Source organism: Cebus imitator, unplaced genomic scaffold (assembly GCF_001604975.1).
Source record: "Cebus imitator isolate Cc_AM_T3 unplaced genomic scaffold, Cebus_imitator-1.0 Scaffold26, whole genome shotgun sequence".
Taxonomy (NCBI): Eukaryota; Metazoa; Chordata; class Mammalia; order Primates; family Cebidae; genus Cebus; species Cebus imitator.
Window position 1 is genome coordinate 412,287 of NW_016107341.1, and position 17,390 is coordinate 429,676.

Consider the following 17,390-nt stretch of genomic DNA (forward strand, 5'->3'; position numbering starts at 1 on the left):
GTAGGAATTCAGGCTCACATTTTTACTTTGTTAAGAGAAATAAGGAATCTGGATATTTATGTCAAGTTTCTCCAATTTCTAACTTTGACAAATATTTCACAACAGTACAGGCCCAACTAGACATATTGGTGCAACAAGAAGAACATGTGATTCATTAGGGCAGTGGTTTTCAATCCTGGCTGCAAATCAGAGTTACCTAGTAAGCTTTGAAAAATCCTTATTTCCAAGCCACAGACCAGGCCAATTAAATGAGAATCTCTGGGGCTGTGTCCCAGGTATCAATACTTTTTTTAATGCTACCAAGTTGATTCAATATGCAGCTAAATTTGAAAACCACTACGTTGGAGGCTTCAGTCTACCTTTCTCATTTTTTTTTTGTAAACTTAGGATTGGCATTATTTGTGAGGCCTCAGATGATCTTAGTATCACTGGATACCTTAATTATCAAGGACCTTAAAAAACTCTGTTCCACAACCTCTATGTCATTGGCCTAATGACGTCTATGTGGCGAAAGCTCTGGTGTCTTCAGCTAACTCCATTCAATCAGTTGCTCCACTCTATTGCTATCATGTAAAGAAAAAAGTCATATTTTTTTCTGAGTCTTAGAAGTAAATGCTAATTCATTGAATGAAATTAAATTTTTATAATATTATTTATATTTATTCTCAATAGTATTTTCTGCTCTGTCATTTTTTTTTAAACCAGCTCTTTTGAGAATGAATAGTTTCAAATCATATGTCCAGGATAAAATAATTAGTATTGTAACTATTTTTGCAGTCCCAACACTAAAAATCATGTCTGCTAAAAGTGGCTTCCTAAAAGCTTAAAAACAAATATCTGCAGATCTATGGGACTAGACATATCCATAAAGACAATAGATAGAGATGGGGCATTACAATACATTAACTATAGTTCTCCATATTAATCTCCAAATTCTAACATTCCAACTCCCCTGTGGTTCATATACTCTGCTCTTTGACTTTGCCAATCCAGCTCTGATGTTTCCTCTTCTTAAAGATTTTCCAAAATTTTTGTAGGTAGTCTTGCCCCACAACATTGAACTTATGTTATTCGTCTTAATTGTTCATCTCTTATGTAGCCCATAGGTTTCAGTCACATGGTTACGAATAAAGTGACTAGATACAATATTCTTCACCAGCATCTTGATCCCATGCTTTAAAGAATTTGTCTTTCTTTTTTTAATGAAGCATTTATCTATTTTAATTGACAAATACCAATTGTGTACATTTATGTACAACATAATGTTTTAAAATATGTATACATTGCGGAATGGCTAAATAGAGCTAATTAACATTTGCATTACTTCACGTACTTACCATTTTTTATGGTAAGAGCTCTTAAAATCAACTCTCAGTGATTTTCAAGAATATAACGTAGTCGCCATGTTATACAACAGACCCCTTGAATTATTCTTCCTATCTAACTGAAATTTTGTATCTACTCTGTCTTCATTTTGGGCTGCAATTTTCTAGATTTTGGCAATGTAGGAATTGCTGGTAAACAGTAGATCTAAGGATTTTTACAACCTATGAAGACATTTCATTTGGTTTGTGAAATCATTGTGTAGCAAGGAAACCATTATGCCTCTGGAAAACTTTATGACAATTTAAGAAATATAGAGAATAATAAACAAATGCTTGAAGAGAGAAACATTCCTATACTCACTCATTGTAAGATACTAAAATCAGAATTAAATGGAAACACAACTGATGTAACATTTTAACAATTTGAACAATTATGATGGAATGATGAAGTTTCTTTCAAAAGAGATGTGATAATTACAAGGGATCCCAGAAATTTAAACTGTTATTACCAAGACTCAATTAGTGTTAGTTAGGTTACCTGGATATGTGTAGTAAAATTTTTAACTAGTTAAAGGAAAATATATGTGTATATATAGAAGGCTATAGAAATGACATAGCAAATTAACATTGTATTTTAGTTTGTTTTAGAGAAGTAATGAAGCATGAGCGAAATTCCTATCTTTAGACTTCTTCTAGCTTAATGTTCCAAGTATATTTTAATTTACAGATTGATTCATGATAGCCAAGTCTTCCTATATCTAATTTGAAGTATTCTCAAAGAGATTCACAATTAGATTCTTAGTAGTTTAAGTCTTATTCTATTATCAATCACTTTTTAAGTTTAACTTTATGTGTATTACATTTTATCTCCCACTAGATTATAAATTCCTTGAATTACCATATCATTTATATTTCTCTTTCCCTCTGTGCCTAGCACAGTGTTCTGCATGTGGTAGGTACTAATTAAATGCTCTCTACATATATAATTAATTTTAACATATAATATACAGGTTCATAATGGCTTGAAATTACCCAGCTTATTGTTGAGATGAAATAAAAGGAGTCTATTTTAAGTACCACACAAGAAACACCGGCAGAAGAAATAATAAAGATAAGAAACAAAAACTTACTCTGTAGTCACTTGATGTCACATAAAATATAGGAAGGAAGGCCAACCAGATGATGCACGTGGTGTACATGGTAAAACCTATGAACTTAGCTTCGTTGAAATTTTCTGGGCACTTCCGCGTTTTGAAGGCATACACAGTGCATAAGATCACCAGGATCACATCGTAGGTAAGAGAGATCAACATGCTGGAATCTTTGACATTGCATTTTAGGATGACTGTTTCCCGCTTCTCTGCAAGGGTATACCTCCTGGTGCCTGGGGGCTCCAGGATGAGCCACACAGACACCATCACAATTTGCACCAGTATCAGACCCAGACAGATGAAAACCTGAGAACTGGGGCTGATAAATTTTGGCCTCTGAGCGCCATTCTTGACCCCATCGAAGATGCGGGCAATGCAGTTTGTCTTGGTCAGCAGGGCTGAGTAACAGATAGCGAAGGAACTCCCCAGCCCAAGTCGGCGCAATGCACAGATGACTGGTGATGGCTTGGCAATGAAGAAGAATGTCATGCAGTATGACAGGCCAACCCCAAACAATAAGATGTAGCAGAGTTCTCGGCCCGATGCTTTGACCAAGGGTGTGTTGTTGTGCTTCATAAAAACAGTTACAACCATGCAAGTACACATAAAACCCAGACAGGCAATGGTGACGGGGCCGATGGCCCAGGCATCTTCCCACCTGATGTAGTCCTCAGGAAGGTCATAGCATCCAGTTAGGTCTGCAGTGGGCCACTGCCCAGGCCCACAGTCCATACAGGTAAACTCATCAGCAAGGTATTCGTAGGGCTCACAGGGGATGCAAATCCAGCAGCAGACATCCCCTGGTTGCATGTTCTTCATTTCATTGGGGGCACAGGGGTCGCTGCACTGGGAAGTGGGGACAGAGTTCCGGGACCAGTGGATAGAGTCGACATCTAGCGATAAGGTTTCCGCCCAGTGACCAACTTTCAAGTAGGAATACTTTCCACCTACATACTGGAAATTGAACACGTTGTATCGCCCCATTCCATCTCCAAAAGTGTCAAACTTGACTATGCTATCTGCATCTTTATTTGGGTTGAATGGAGCTGTGATATATAAAGTGAAAGAAAAAGAAAGAATACTTGTTTAGGTGTCTTATGTATGATTAGTCAATTACTTTATGTCATACACTGAAATAACAGGAAATGGAGATTCCAAGGTGAAATAATTTATCAGTTACCATTGAAAGTTACACTTCAAAAGCTACTAGAGTGCTCATGCATTCATAAATTAATTCACTTACCATTATTGGGTGTCAAAGGGTGCCAAGTACCAGTGATAATCATGAATACAACCCAATGCTTATTATGCAACAGGGGGACTTACAAACATGTAGTCATATGTTATGTGGTAGACATGTATTCTCTTCTTGAAAGAATTCAAGATAAGAATTGGGCAAAACATTGTGTCTCATTCTTATTATGTGTTTATTTATGTACAGCCAATAAAAGTTTTCCCTTCTTAAATATTTTCATTAAAATATAAAACAGGAAGAATTTTTCTCCTTCAAAATAAAGAACATTTTTATTATAGATATATGATATTATTCTTTTCAATAGTTCAGATGACTCAGAAAGAAAAAAATTAAAACTACTCATAATTCTTCAACCCTAATAGTTTAATATTTTGGATATTAAGTTTAATATTAATATTCTGACTACATATATGCATGTGTCTATACACAGCATGCTCATATTCATACAAATAGATACAACCTGTCTGTATGTAGAATCTAGGTAAATAGATTTTGAAATTTCCTAAGTGAATACAGGGCCAGTAGCACTCAGCCAAATGAGCTGTCCTCAACCCTGTCTCTTTCTTACAGTTCTCTGCAAGTCCCCAAGAGCAGAAGCTCTCTGAGCACACATACTTCCTCTCTTCCAGCTGCTGCTCATCGTGTCTGTCTTGCCAACATACACCACCCCTCTGATCACTCATTTCTATGCCACATGCTCTGTTCTACTACTGTGTGCTGCCATTTCACTGCCAGTCTTTATTCTCTCCTTAGAATTAGAACACAAAGGTTGCTGATACCTACGTGATGCACGGAAAAACTCTATCTAGTCCTGGTAGGCTTGCCTGTGTTGGTAAATAGACCCCAAGCTGTTTATTTCTCCCTCATGTAGCAGTCTAAGATTTTGGTTGGTGGGTGTCTCTTCCTCATCTGGTGATTCAGAAACCCAGGGTCCTTCCATCTTGAAGCTGTGCCACTGTCTAGGCCCTCCTCTTCATCAGCACCCACCCAACAGAAAGAGAAAGGGAGTATAAAGAAGGTATGGCACATATTTCCATTCATACTTCATTGATTAGGAATTAGTCACAGGGACACACAACCTTAAAAGAGGCTGTAACATGTAGTTCAGCTAATGTGCTCAGCTACTTTCATACTATGAAAAGAGAGATTGGGATTTAGACGACACTGCAGTGTTTGACCCTGTGGGTATTAGCTGTCTTCGTTGCCTCCCCTGTGAGCTTCACTCCACCTTCTCTGAGGGTCATGCTGCTCTAGCTTATAGGGAAATCCTGTCCAGGACACACTGTTTAGGGGAAACTGGGTCCGGTTATTCTATGGGGCAAAAGAATCCTTCAATGAATCACTTGGGCTCTTGGTAAAAGAGGACTTTATATTTTACAAAATAGCCCTCTCCTGTCTAAAGGGTATAGGTGCCCCTAGAGGAATGAGTTGGGTAGTTTATAATAAAACCTCATACTAGATACAAGTTCCGTTAGAAACATAATATGCCAAATTTCTTACTCATTTATTGTTATTATTTCTTTTTAATGTTCTTGTTATCTCACCCTGCAATTTGACTTTACCAACCTTCACCTCCTTTCTGTCACATTTCACAAACCCATCACATATATCTGTTTGTGTGTCTGTACTCCAGTTATGAATTGATTTCAATTTCATCGTAAGACAGGGTGATGTAGTAGTTAAGTGTATAGTTTTGAGGTTAGATGGATTTTGTGTGATTTGATGAGATAAACCCTATAACATGTTAAGCACAATGGCTGGTACACAGTAAGCACTTAACATATATGTTAGTGATGATGATGATGATAATAAAAATAATAAAATAAAAGAACTTTATGAAAAAGGAGAGCTGCTCATAAAAGTGAGACATACTGAGGGACATGGAGGGTAAAGATGAGAGGAGGGAGATGCTCTTCAATTCTACCGACTGCTTTATCCAAACCTCACTTCTGACCCAGTCGGGACCGTGCTCCTCCATCCTTTTCCCCACACTTCTGTTAGTAAGCATGATTATACTTGGCTATTGTTTTGTAATGTATATTTTTAATTAGTGAAGTATTGGGAATTTTTAAAAATTGATTTCTTTTAATAAATTATCTTTGTTTTCAATAGCTGTATGCTATTATAGTGTATATAAGTACCAAGCTATATTTAAATACTCCTATAGTTTTAACATTTAGGTTGCTTCTAAGGTTTTCCCTTTATAAACCTCATCATCTAGTTATTTACTTAGAGTAAATTCATAGAAGAAAAACTGTTGGGTCAAGGTGTAGGTTCTTTAAAAATTTAGCTACAGAGTGCCAGGTTGCCAAGGAAATGTGTTTTGTTGTTGTTTGTTTGTTGTTTTGGTTTTTGTTTTTACCAATTAACACTCCCATGAACATTGTATAGGAATACTCATTATCCACAATCTTACTAACCTTATGTATTTTTATCTTTTTATTAATTGACAAACTGACAGGCAAAAATATGATCTTATTTTAATCAATATTTATTCATTTGACTTTTATAGAGGCTGGTTATATTTTAATATTTAAAAAAATTATGTGTAGTTATTTTGTGAATTTCTGGTTCATGTACTTTTTACTTGCTTTCTTTTGAGGCGTTTACATATTTTCTTAAATTAATATGTAGGCTGGGCGCAGTGGCTCACATCTGTTATCCCAGCACTTTGGAAGGATGAGGTGGGTGGATCGTTTGAGCTCAGGAGTTCAGGGCCAGCCTGGGCAATGTGATAAAATCCCATCTCTACCTAAAATACAAAAAATTGGTGGGCTTTAGTGGCACATGCCTGTGGTGCCAGCTACTTGGGAGGTTGAGGTGGGAGAATTGCTTAAGCCTGGGAGACAGAGGTTGCAGTGAGCCAAGATTGTGTCACTATACTCCAATCTGGGTCACAGAGTGAGATCCCATCTAAAAAAAAAAAAAAAAAAAAAGGAGCTGTATATGGATTGAACATGTTAGCTGCTTGTCATATACATATATGGAAAGATTCTTCTAACTTTGTGCTTTTTCCCAGATTGCTAAAATCTTAGGTAACTGTTTATAAATCTCTTTCTTACAATTTCTGGTTTACCTATCAGCCCCCAAAAAAATCTTTCCTACTCCAAGATTATTAAAATATTTATCTAAACTGTTTTCTTTTACTTTTATGGTTTTCTTTTTTATATTGGAAAATTTATTTCACTTCAAATTTAGTGTAAAGTATGAGTTAAGATTTTAATTCATTTTTTTCTCAAATGGCTAACCATTTAAATACTAAATAATAAAATACTGTATACCTTTTAAAATTTATATTACCATACAATAATTTAGACTGTAAGTGAGAATTATAAAATACTAAATAAGTTAATCATTTCCACTGATTTATAATATTTGTCATATATTAAATCCACTGATACTCAAATCTTTATGCTATTTGTTGCTGTTCTTGGTCTCTTTCCACAGTGGTATGGTCTTTTTACAACTATCACAGCATTATTCTAAATTTTAGTATTGGTTAGGACGATAGGAGTTGAAACATTATTACTATATTTTCAGGTATAGTAATCAACAGCAAAATTCTTATGTCATGTAGAACTAAATTTGTTTATTCTAGGATTAGAAAAAGATCATTGTGAATTTAGGAACTACTTTCATATATTACAAATAAGAAAAATACTGAATTTTAAAACTTGTTTTATAGCATACTTGAGAACCATTCTTTCTGTGTTATGAATTTCATGGTTCTCAAGTGTGCACCCAACCTCCACCAATGTTCAGTTAATGTTATTAGATAATTTCTGGAAAACATTTCTAAAAAAATGTTTTATATCTTTAAATATTTCACTGTTCTCATAGCAATTTTTGAATACAAAATTCTTAAAATTAGTATATTTAACAAACAGTAAAACTGATAGAGACTAAAACAACCAGAGATTTAAAAAAAAAAATTGGAGAAAGTAGAGCAATGCAGGGTGTAAAAGTCAAAGTCTTCAAAACATTAATAGGCTCAAAAGAGATAAGTGAAGATATTGTATCCATGAGATAGGCACAAGAAATCCTTAAAAATGAATATTCAGAGAACAATAATGATCTTTTAGAAGTGAAATAGCAGAAATAGAAATTTAATACAAAGACTGAAACATAAATTTGAGAAAAATCTCAGTTTGACCAAAATGCTGTGATGGCAAGGAGAACATACAATATGAAAAGAATTACTCTGTGGAATTTCAACATGTGACCAACAAGAGCTCCAGAAAGAGAAAATAGAGGGTGAACATTATTGAAAGGCAAAGTGAACACCAGTGGAGAGAAGACTTGGCTCAGGGCAGGGCGAAGCAAGAAACTTTTCTGATTTCTTATAAGTCTGTTGTATTCATGTAAAAACCATGTATGTGTATTATTCTGATAAAAAAAGAAATTATAAAGTTAAAATAGTATAAAGACAATTAAGCAAGTTCAGGCAGAATAGGTTTAAAGTAAATAAATTATTAACATAATGCAGCTGCAAATATTGGAACAAATGCTTGAAAAGTGGGTGGTGAATAAACAAATGCTACTTTTGGTGGAATTTTGTTCTTTAATACATTTACCTTTTACTAACTTAGTTTTGTTAAGTGTGTAAAATATGTAACAAAATGCTGTACAGTTTCTAAATCCTTCAAATACATAAAACAAAATGCATGCATTACAAATTCTGAACAAAAAATCCATTGTCAGAAGAAATGCCCTGCTCCTTAGTTTGTAATAAAGATCCTTAGGTTGCTGTTTCTTTACTAGATTGAGAAAGAATGCAATAAGAACCAAGAAGAAAAAGGTGAATGTCTGTCCAATATTCCACGTGAGAAAAAATCCTGTTCTCAAACAGCTATTCCGAATGCAATGGCAATGTTGACCCAGGTAGTGAGGAGGAAGGTAAGAAAAGCAAGCTCTTAGGTGCTGCTGGAGTGGCTTCAAGTGGCCGAGAGCTTGAAGCCCTAGTGTATTGATCCTGCTACCTTCCTCGTGCATTTAGAGTTGCTGCTAAGTCAAATCACCCACAAGAAAATAGATCCCAGTGAACCGAAACCATGGTTCTCCAGCAATCAGTCATATAGTTCTTTAGAGTGAAGAAACTCTAGGGAATTTGCCATTTCTCAAGTTAAGTCTCACCATGAGAGTAAGATCATTTGAAATGGAAAAATACATTACTTTACCTTTCATTGGTGTTGCAACAACATGAAAGAACCCAAACTAGTAAAGGAAGAAAAAGAACAACTAGGAAGATGGAAGAATTTTTTAAAAAGACTTACAACCTTCTCCAAAATCTAGTTTCAAGCTCTTCATCACTTGGGTGCTTCAAAATCAGGTCTTCACTTTTGGAAGGAGTCGGATGTGGCCTTGGGTCAGGAAACCCATGTGGCCATGGTTTCTCAGGTTAACTTATTATCCAATTAGTTCTGACCCCAGTTTCAAATGGATTTATTTGAAAGCTTGAATATCAAGGTGGCCAGTCCTCCTAGGAATCATTTGGTAGAGAGGAGGCAAGCCTATACGTTAAAGATATTGAAGGTCAATGGCAGGAGAAAATTAAATTCGTTCTTTATATTTTTCTTCTCAGACAGAAATCCAGTTAAGGTAAGAGAATAGTGTGGCTCTTAGGCTTTCAGTAAAGGGAATATTACCTCCATTGCTTGGGTTCACATTCATAAACACTGATGAAGATTGCAAAAGCTACTAGCAGTGGCCAGGTGCAGTGGCTGATAATTCCAGCACTATGGGAGGCTGAGGAGGGTGGATCACCTGAGGTCAGGAGTTGGAGACCAGCGTGGCTATCATGGTGAAACCCCCATCTCTACTAAAAATACAAAAAAATTGCCGTGTGTGATGGCAGGCGCCTGTAGACCCAACTACTTGGGAGGCTGAGGCAGGAGAATTGCTTGAACCCGGGAGGCAGAGGTTACAGTGAGTGAGATCACGCCATTGCACTCCACCCTGGGCAACAAGAACGAAACTCTGTCTCAAAAACAAAAAACAATAGCTACTAGCAGCAACGTGGCTCCAGTTTTATAACTGGGGCCTCACTAATGTTTCTGTGAACTAATCTGATGAATCAGAATTAAGATATAGTTGAAAGACAGAAAATGGCATCTTCCTGGAAAGACTGTGTTAGAAGTCAAGAGGTAAAGAAACCAAAATCCTTTGGTTAGAGCAAACAAAATCTTTTACAAACATCATGAAGCAAGAAGATAGGAAAGAATAAGAATGAATCCCTGGCTGTCAATAATTAGTTTACTTACTGATTAGGAACAAAATCACTGAAGCATTTCTCACAGTCATCAACTGAATGTAACAGCTGGGACAAAGAACAAAGAACCACTTAGATATCTTCAGCGCTCAGTCTTACGTGTGGAAAACGCTCAGGAAGTACCTAACATGCCGCAGTGAAAGTGAATGTTTGAGAAAAGATACTGAAATAGCAGTTTTTTACCATGCTCTGACTTTTGAAAAGGACTCTCTTCAGTCCCCCTGAAATGTTAGCATAGCTAGTGCTTCATTATAGATTTTACTGGTCTTCCTATTATTATTATTGTATTATCTACATATTATATATGTACTATCTACATATTATGGTTGAAATTGTCAATACTCCAGGCAACTCAGAAAGGAGCAATCTACTCTCAGACTAAGAATGAAGAATGGGGAGGTAGGGCATAGGGAAAATAGAAATGAGTGAAATTAGGGAGATTCCTATCCTCCTACCTCCAGTTCAGGGGACAGGGCTTGCCTGATTTTTTTTTGTGCTGGAAGTTCATAGTGGTCATTGAATCTTTGCTTAGGGGCTTTCTTTAATGTGAACTAAAGATACTATCACATTTTTTCCCTCCTTCTTTTTCCCAGCTCTTGCCCTTTTCATTGCATAGTGTACTGCTTTTCTCTCAACTGCTCCGATGAGTGTTTAGATTTTTAAAACTTTTCATTGAATTTTAATGCATACTGTAAAAGTATTTTTAAAAAGTGAATTATCACAATGTGAATACACACATGTAACATTGTGACTGTTAAGAAACAGAGCATTACCTGTTCCCCTGTTCCTGTCCCTATTATTCCACCTTTCCTCATCCCCAAAGGCAAGCCCATCTTACCTTCTATGGCCATCATATTAGTTAGTTAGGGCTGCCATAACAAAGTACTACAAACCAGGTGGCTTGAAATAACAGAGGTTTATTGTCTCATTTATTGTCTGTCTGAAATCAAGGTGTCAGCAAGGTTGGTTTCTTCTGAGGGCTGTGAGGGAGAATCTCTCCCATGCCTCTCTCTTAGCTTCTGGTGGTGTGCCAGCAATCTTCAGTATTCCTTGGCTTGTTAATGCGTTACTCTGATCTTCCTTGTGTGGTTCAGGCAGTGCTCTCCCTGTGTCTCTGTTTCCATTTTCTCTTTTTGTAAGAATACCAGCCATAGTGGAACGGGGCCCACCCTAATACCTTATTTAACTTGGTCCTGTATAAGCACAATTTCCAAATAAGGTCACATTGTGAGATACTAGGGTTATGACTTCAAAATATCCGTTTTTGGGGAACACAGTTCAACCCATAACAACCACAGACTATTTTACCTGATATTGAATTTTATATTAATGTAAGTAAAGTACGCTTTATTTTGTATCTAACATCTTTTGTTCAAAATTAAATTTTGTGTAATTCATTCAGTCATGTAGTGATGAGGAGCTCTAGTTGGTTTATTTTCATTGATGCATAGGTGTCATATGATGTGCCACAATTTATCCATTCTTTTGTTGATGGGCATTAAAATTTTTTTTCTTTCAATATTTAGCTTATATAAACAATGTTCTGTCTTTAGCTGGGTTATCCTAGAAGCAAACCCCAAGACTAAATTCGAGTTTAGGTTTGGGAATTAGAGGGCTATGGAGAAATAAGACAAATGGGAATGAATACAATAAGGATGTGTCAATGACCAAATTACTGCTGAGGGCAAGTGGGTCTCAGCCTCACTGGGGCCCTGGGGGAGACAGTGGAATGGGAATTGGGGCATAAAACCCCAGCTTACTTATCAGCTCAGATGGGACAACACTCGTTTGCCATTGGTTTATGGTAGTGTGGTAACTTCATAGTATTTTTGGTCTGTTCTCTATAGGTAGAGCCTGTCTGACCACACAAAGCTCTCTGGCAGAGAGTCACAGATACTTCTATTAAGAAGCTATGGGCATGTATGAGAATAGTGAGTGGTAAGAAGCTATGTATGAGGCACTGACAGCATTTGCTACATGCTACCATTAAGACTCTTGCATATATTTTGTATATAACTTTTTGAATATACATATATAGGCATAGCTCATTTTATTGTACTTTGCTTTATTGTGCGTCACAGATATTATGTTTTGTTGTTGTTGTCGTTTTCACAAATTCTAAGTTTGTAGCAGCACTGCATCGAGCAGGTCTAGCAGTACCATTTTTCCAACAGCATGTGCTCACTTTATGTGTCTGTGTCACTTTCTGGTACCTTCTCTTGCAATGTTTCAACTTTTTCATTATTATTGCATCTGTAATGGTGATCTGTGATCAGTGATATTTGATGCTATTATTAAAAAGGTTTTCAGTTGCCACAAACTGTACCCAGATCAAATGGTGACCTTAATAAATGTGATTGCTGATTCTGATTGCTTCCCTGACTGGCCAGTCCCCTATCTCTCTCCCTCACCTCAGGTGTTCTATTCCCTGAAACACAACAGTATTTACACTAGGCCTGTTAATGATCTTATGATGCCCTTAAGTGTTCAGGTGAAAGAATCGCTTAAAGTCAAAAGCTAGGAAGGGTTAAGCTTAGTCAGGAAGGCATGTTGAAAGCTGAGACAGGCTGAAAACTAGCCTTCTTGCACCAGTTAGCAAGTTGTGAATGCAAAAGAAAAGTTCTTGAAGGAAATTAAAAGTGCAACTCTAGCAAACAAGCAAATGGTAAGAAAGTGAAAGAGTCTTATTGCTGATATGGAGAAAGTTTTACTTGTCTGGCTAGAAGATCAAATCAGACACAATGTTCCCTTAAGCCAAAGCCTAATCCAGCTCAAGGTCCTAATTATCTTCAATTATTTGAAGTCTGAGAAAGGTGAAGGAACTGCAGAAGAAAAGGCTGAAGCTAGCAGAGGATGGTTCATGAGACTTTGAGGGGCTCAAGACTTCAGTGGAGGAAGTCACTGCACATGAGGTGGAAATAGCAAGAGAACTAGAATTTGAGGTGAAGCGTGAAGATGTGACTGAATTGCTGCAAACAAACTCATGATCAAAATAAAACAGATGAGGGGTTGCTTTTTATGGATGAGCAAAGAAAGTGGTTTCATGAGATAGAATCCACACCTGGTAAAGAAGCTGTGAACCTTGTTGAAATGACGAGAGGATTTAGAATAATGTGTGAGCTTAGTTGATAAAGCAGTGGCAGGGTTTGAGAGAATTGATTTCGATTTTGAAAGTTCTATTGTGGGTAAAATGCTATCAAACAGCATCACACACTACAGAGAAATCTTTTGCAAAAGGAAGATTCAATTATTGTGGCAAATTTCATTGTTTTCTTATTTTCAGAAACTGCCACCCTAATCAGTCAGCAGCCATCAACATTGAGGCAAGACTGTCCATCAGCAAAAAGAATATGATATGACTGGCTAAAGGCTGAGATGATTATTAGCATTTTTTAGCACTAAAGTATTGGTAATTAAGGCATATACATGATTTTAAATACATAATGCTACTGTACACTTGTTTTATAGGAGTTTTTATATATTCCAGATATGAGTACTTTTCAGATATATGTGTTGTGAATATTTATTCTGTGGCTTACCTTTTCACCTGCTTCTTAGTTTTGTCCAATAAACATAAATTCTAAAATTTAATGCCCATTACAGTTTTAATGTTAAATGCCCCCAAATTCTTAATTTTAATGTTCATTTCCAATTTATGAATTATTTACTTCATGGTCAATGCTTTTAGCATTCTATTTAAGAAGTCTTTACCTATTCCAAGGTTATAAATACATAATTCTAAAATGTGAGGATTTCAGGTACTGAAAAACATTTCAGGAGAATATTGTATCTTTAAGGTATCTGCTCTCCTTTTGTGCTGACATAGTGTGCTGTGTGTTTGACCTTAAGGAAACTGACTATAATATATTGGAAAAATAATCACTGTGTACCCATCTCTTTGCTACTCCTAAGCCTCTCCAGAACAGGGATAATGTCTTACTCAACTTTGTAATCTCTCATTATCTAAGAAACACTGGACACATACTAGGCATTTACTAATTGTTTCCTAAACAATTAGACTCTTTAGAATAATCTCAGGAACTTAAAAATCATGCTAATGCCTGAGTCATAATACAGGCCAATTAAATGTGGATCTTAAGGGCCTTGACACTTGAATATATTATTATACAGTCAAGAGGGTGGGGAGATTGTGGCCTCTAGCGAGTGAGGCCAGGGCTGCTGCTGAACATCCCACAATACACAAGACACACCCTTAGAACAAATACATATCTGGACCAAAATGTCAATAGTGCTGAAATTGAGAAACCCTGGTCCAGGATAGTAAATATTTCTATTTCTAGATATATTTTGAAAAGCTAAATCCTTTATGTAAATAGAAAATATCTATGCCAGATAAATTGCTTATGGTGTTACCATATTAAAGTTACTATTACCTAGTCTTCTTTTCTCACTATAGTCATTTCCAGCTTATACAATTCCTTCAATATGTGGAGTCCTCTCCTTGTTCACCAGCAGTTTCATTTAAGTGTCACTCCTCTCACCCAACAGTCACTACAGGCCCATTACACAGAGCTTTAAGAAACCGGTCACCCGCTTCACATCTCTGTCTCTGTCTCTTCAATCACCTCTTAGGAAAGAAGCAAATTCTTGTCTGCAGCAGGAGCAAGAGATACATACTCTTTAGAGCTAACTTACAGCGAGAACATCTGTTATCAGGGAGCACTAAGTGGGGTCTGTATGCAAATTTTCTTCCTTTTAATTTTTATTCCCAGCACAAACCTGAGCACCAGGACTACGATGTATGTGACTTTGTAATAGTCTCCAAAAGTTTTCAATTTTGTGAAGAGAAATTGTGAATTTTGAAGACCAATTTAATCTGTTCTCATGTTTTTTAATGTGACTATGTCATATAGTATAGCATGGATTTTAAAATGTTTTAAAAAGGGAGAAAAGGCTTTCCCCAAACAAAGTTGCCTAGAAATGCATATCCATGACTTTTTAAAAAAGGCATAAGCATCCCATTGTTCTGTCCTTAAATCACTTCTCCACCTGCTGTGCTAAAGATCTAAGTGCTGCACAAGAGTGAAACGTGATATGGGCAGGAGGTGTGAAAATGTCTGGGAAAATCCCATTCAGAGATGCTCTCAGAAGTCAACCATGCAAACTATAAAAAAGTATTTGAAAATTGGTAGCAGAGCTAATATTCTGAAGAATGCAATCACAGTATCAAGGATAATTAATAAAACGAGCTTTCCTATTTTTAAGCAGACAATAGACTTCTTTATATAAAGAAGCAGAACAGCAACATTTTATTCAGCCTTCAAGGACGAACTTTCCAAAGACAAGCACAGCAGCTTAGCATGCAGTAACTGAAATTTCTATGGGTAAAGAAAATTAATTTTCATTAAAAAACATGAGAACAGATTAAATTGGTCTAATTTCTATTTTCTTATTTTATGAATGCATGAACATGCATTTGACTTTCTGTGTAGTATCACGTAAAGAGAATACAAGGCAAAATAAATGACTTCTCCTGCCAGCATGCTGGTCTGTTGCTAAGTTGTCATGTGTTTCCTAAGCCATTGTAGCATAGCTTAGTCTTCTGTCTTCACAGAAAAGGCTGCATTATTGAACCACAAGACTTCAAGCAACCTTGTCAAATCTTCAAGCGTATCCACACATCGTTAAGAAATTCCAAAGCTACATCATCCTGAAAGGGTTTCTATTCCCCTGGAAATAATTAAGGTGACAAAATGAAATTTAAAAAGTTATGATTTTAAAAATGTTCTCCTCTTTTTCTCCCTTTTAACCTAAGGGCTAATTCACTTGGAATAAACCAAACACCACATGTTCTCACTTTTAAGTGGGAGCTAAACATTGAGTACACATGGACACAAAGAGGGAACAAAAGACACCAGGGTCTACTAGAAGGGGAAGGGTTGGAGGAGGGTGAGGATGAAATTCAAAAAAATGAAAAGTATAAAAATTTTCTCCTCTCTGCACCGTAATTTCTATTTTGAACTAATCTGAAAATAATGTTGTTAAGGTTATTATAAGCTGGTTATTTTGTCCCTTTTTAGAAAATATCCCTGGAAATTGATCACCCCCAGAAATCATTTTAACTCACATGAGTCTCACTTTCACTCTTCCTCCAACTGTGCTCAATTAATAAGGTAGGTAAAATTAACTTGGTTATAGTACCGTAATATAATACCTTACGTATATATATGTACAAACACACACACACACACACACACACACACACACACACACACATATAATTTTGTTGCATAAATTTCCACATATCTCATATGATATTTTTACTGAAAGACTAGGAGACAGGGCACTGTTAACATCCAAAACTTCACCCACAGTCATCTTTGAAATAGATGGAGAAAATTAGTAGTGCATATGAGAATTATGGTATTCACATATCCAACTAGATGTGTAATTATGAAGTAGACACAGTTATCCTTAGGGCTCTTCCACTTTCTTTTTTTCGTTAGCCTACTTTCTTGTTCCTGATACCTATTTCTCTCTTGTAGCCCCAAGCAAATCCAATTCTCGTCAGAGTACTACATACTGTATATGTTACCCCTTTCAGGAACAGTCATATTAAAAGATATCACAGTCACAGGAAAATATCAAATGTCATCACAAATAAACTATTGGTGATGGGATCTGATATCTGAGCGCAGAAAGAATTTTGGACAGGAGCTTTGTCTTGCTTTCTAGAAATGACACCTTTTAAAGAAATAGGAATACTTTTGTTCTTAAATCAAGTTTTAGCCTCAGTCCCAGGAAAAGAACTTTTGCTCCCTAACTTCTGTCTTTTCCCACCATCTTATTTTCCTCCCCCTCAGAGGAGAAGCAGCAGGTCTGACTGGTGAATCTAACATTCACTGAACCTTCCTCCCTAATGGGCAGAATCATAGCTATTAAAAGATATGGCCATCTGTGAGCAGGAGTTCTACCTTCAGTGGCCAACTGACAGAGGAACTAACTTCCCAAAACTGGCCTTGGTCATCTTCATGCCCACCTTTGCACTTCCAGTCTCCAGGCTATACGGATGGAGTGGGTCTTGCCAGCAGCTCTGCCCCTGCTCCAGGCTTTCTCTCCCACCAGCAACACGTGGGGAAAGAAGACTGCTATTCACTCCTCATATGTAAGGACACAGGGGTAAGTAGGCTTGAAATCTGCTCTAAGGTTGCAGCCGTTTAGACACAGCTTGCGGGAAACCAAAGCTTTCTTGGCTCCTGGCCTACGCTAGGGATCTAGCTGTCATATCAGAGAAGTCTTTTTAAAGGAGGGTGGTGGGAAAGGTCAGGCACTAGCTCAGTTGTTAACCAGAATTAAAATTTGTTTCCTCTTGATCCTTACATGTTTAGAACCCAGGAAAAGAAAAGGAAAAAGTAGAATCTGGCCACTAA

At 36.6% G+C, this 17,390-nt stretch overlaps 1 protein-coding gene across 2 annotated transcripts in view; it reads right to left on the reverse strand.

Moving 5' to 3' along the window:
• GRM3 (glutamate metabotropic receptor 3) overlaps positions 1-17,390 on the reverse strand; it is a 219,379-nt gene that overhangs the window by 23,489 nt on the left and 178,500 nt on the right. The window contains exon 4 of one of the 2 annotated variants that reach the window (XM_017523084.2): positions 2,456-3,522. The exons of the other annotated variant lie outside the window; for it this stretch is intronic. Within the exon in view, the coding sequence (XP_017378573.1) occupies positions 2,456-3,522 (1,067 nt within the window). The remainder of the gene's footprint in view (positions 1-2,455; positions 3,523-17,390) is intronic. 2 annotated transcript variants of the gene reach the window in all.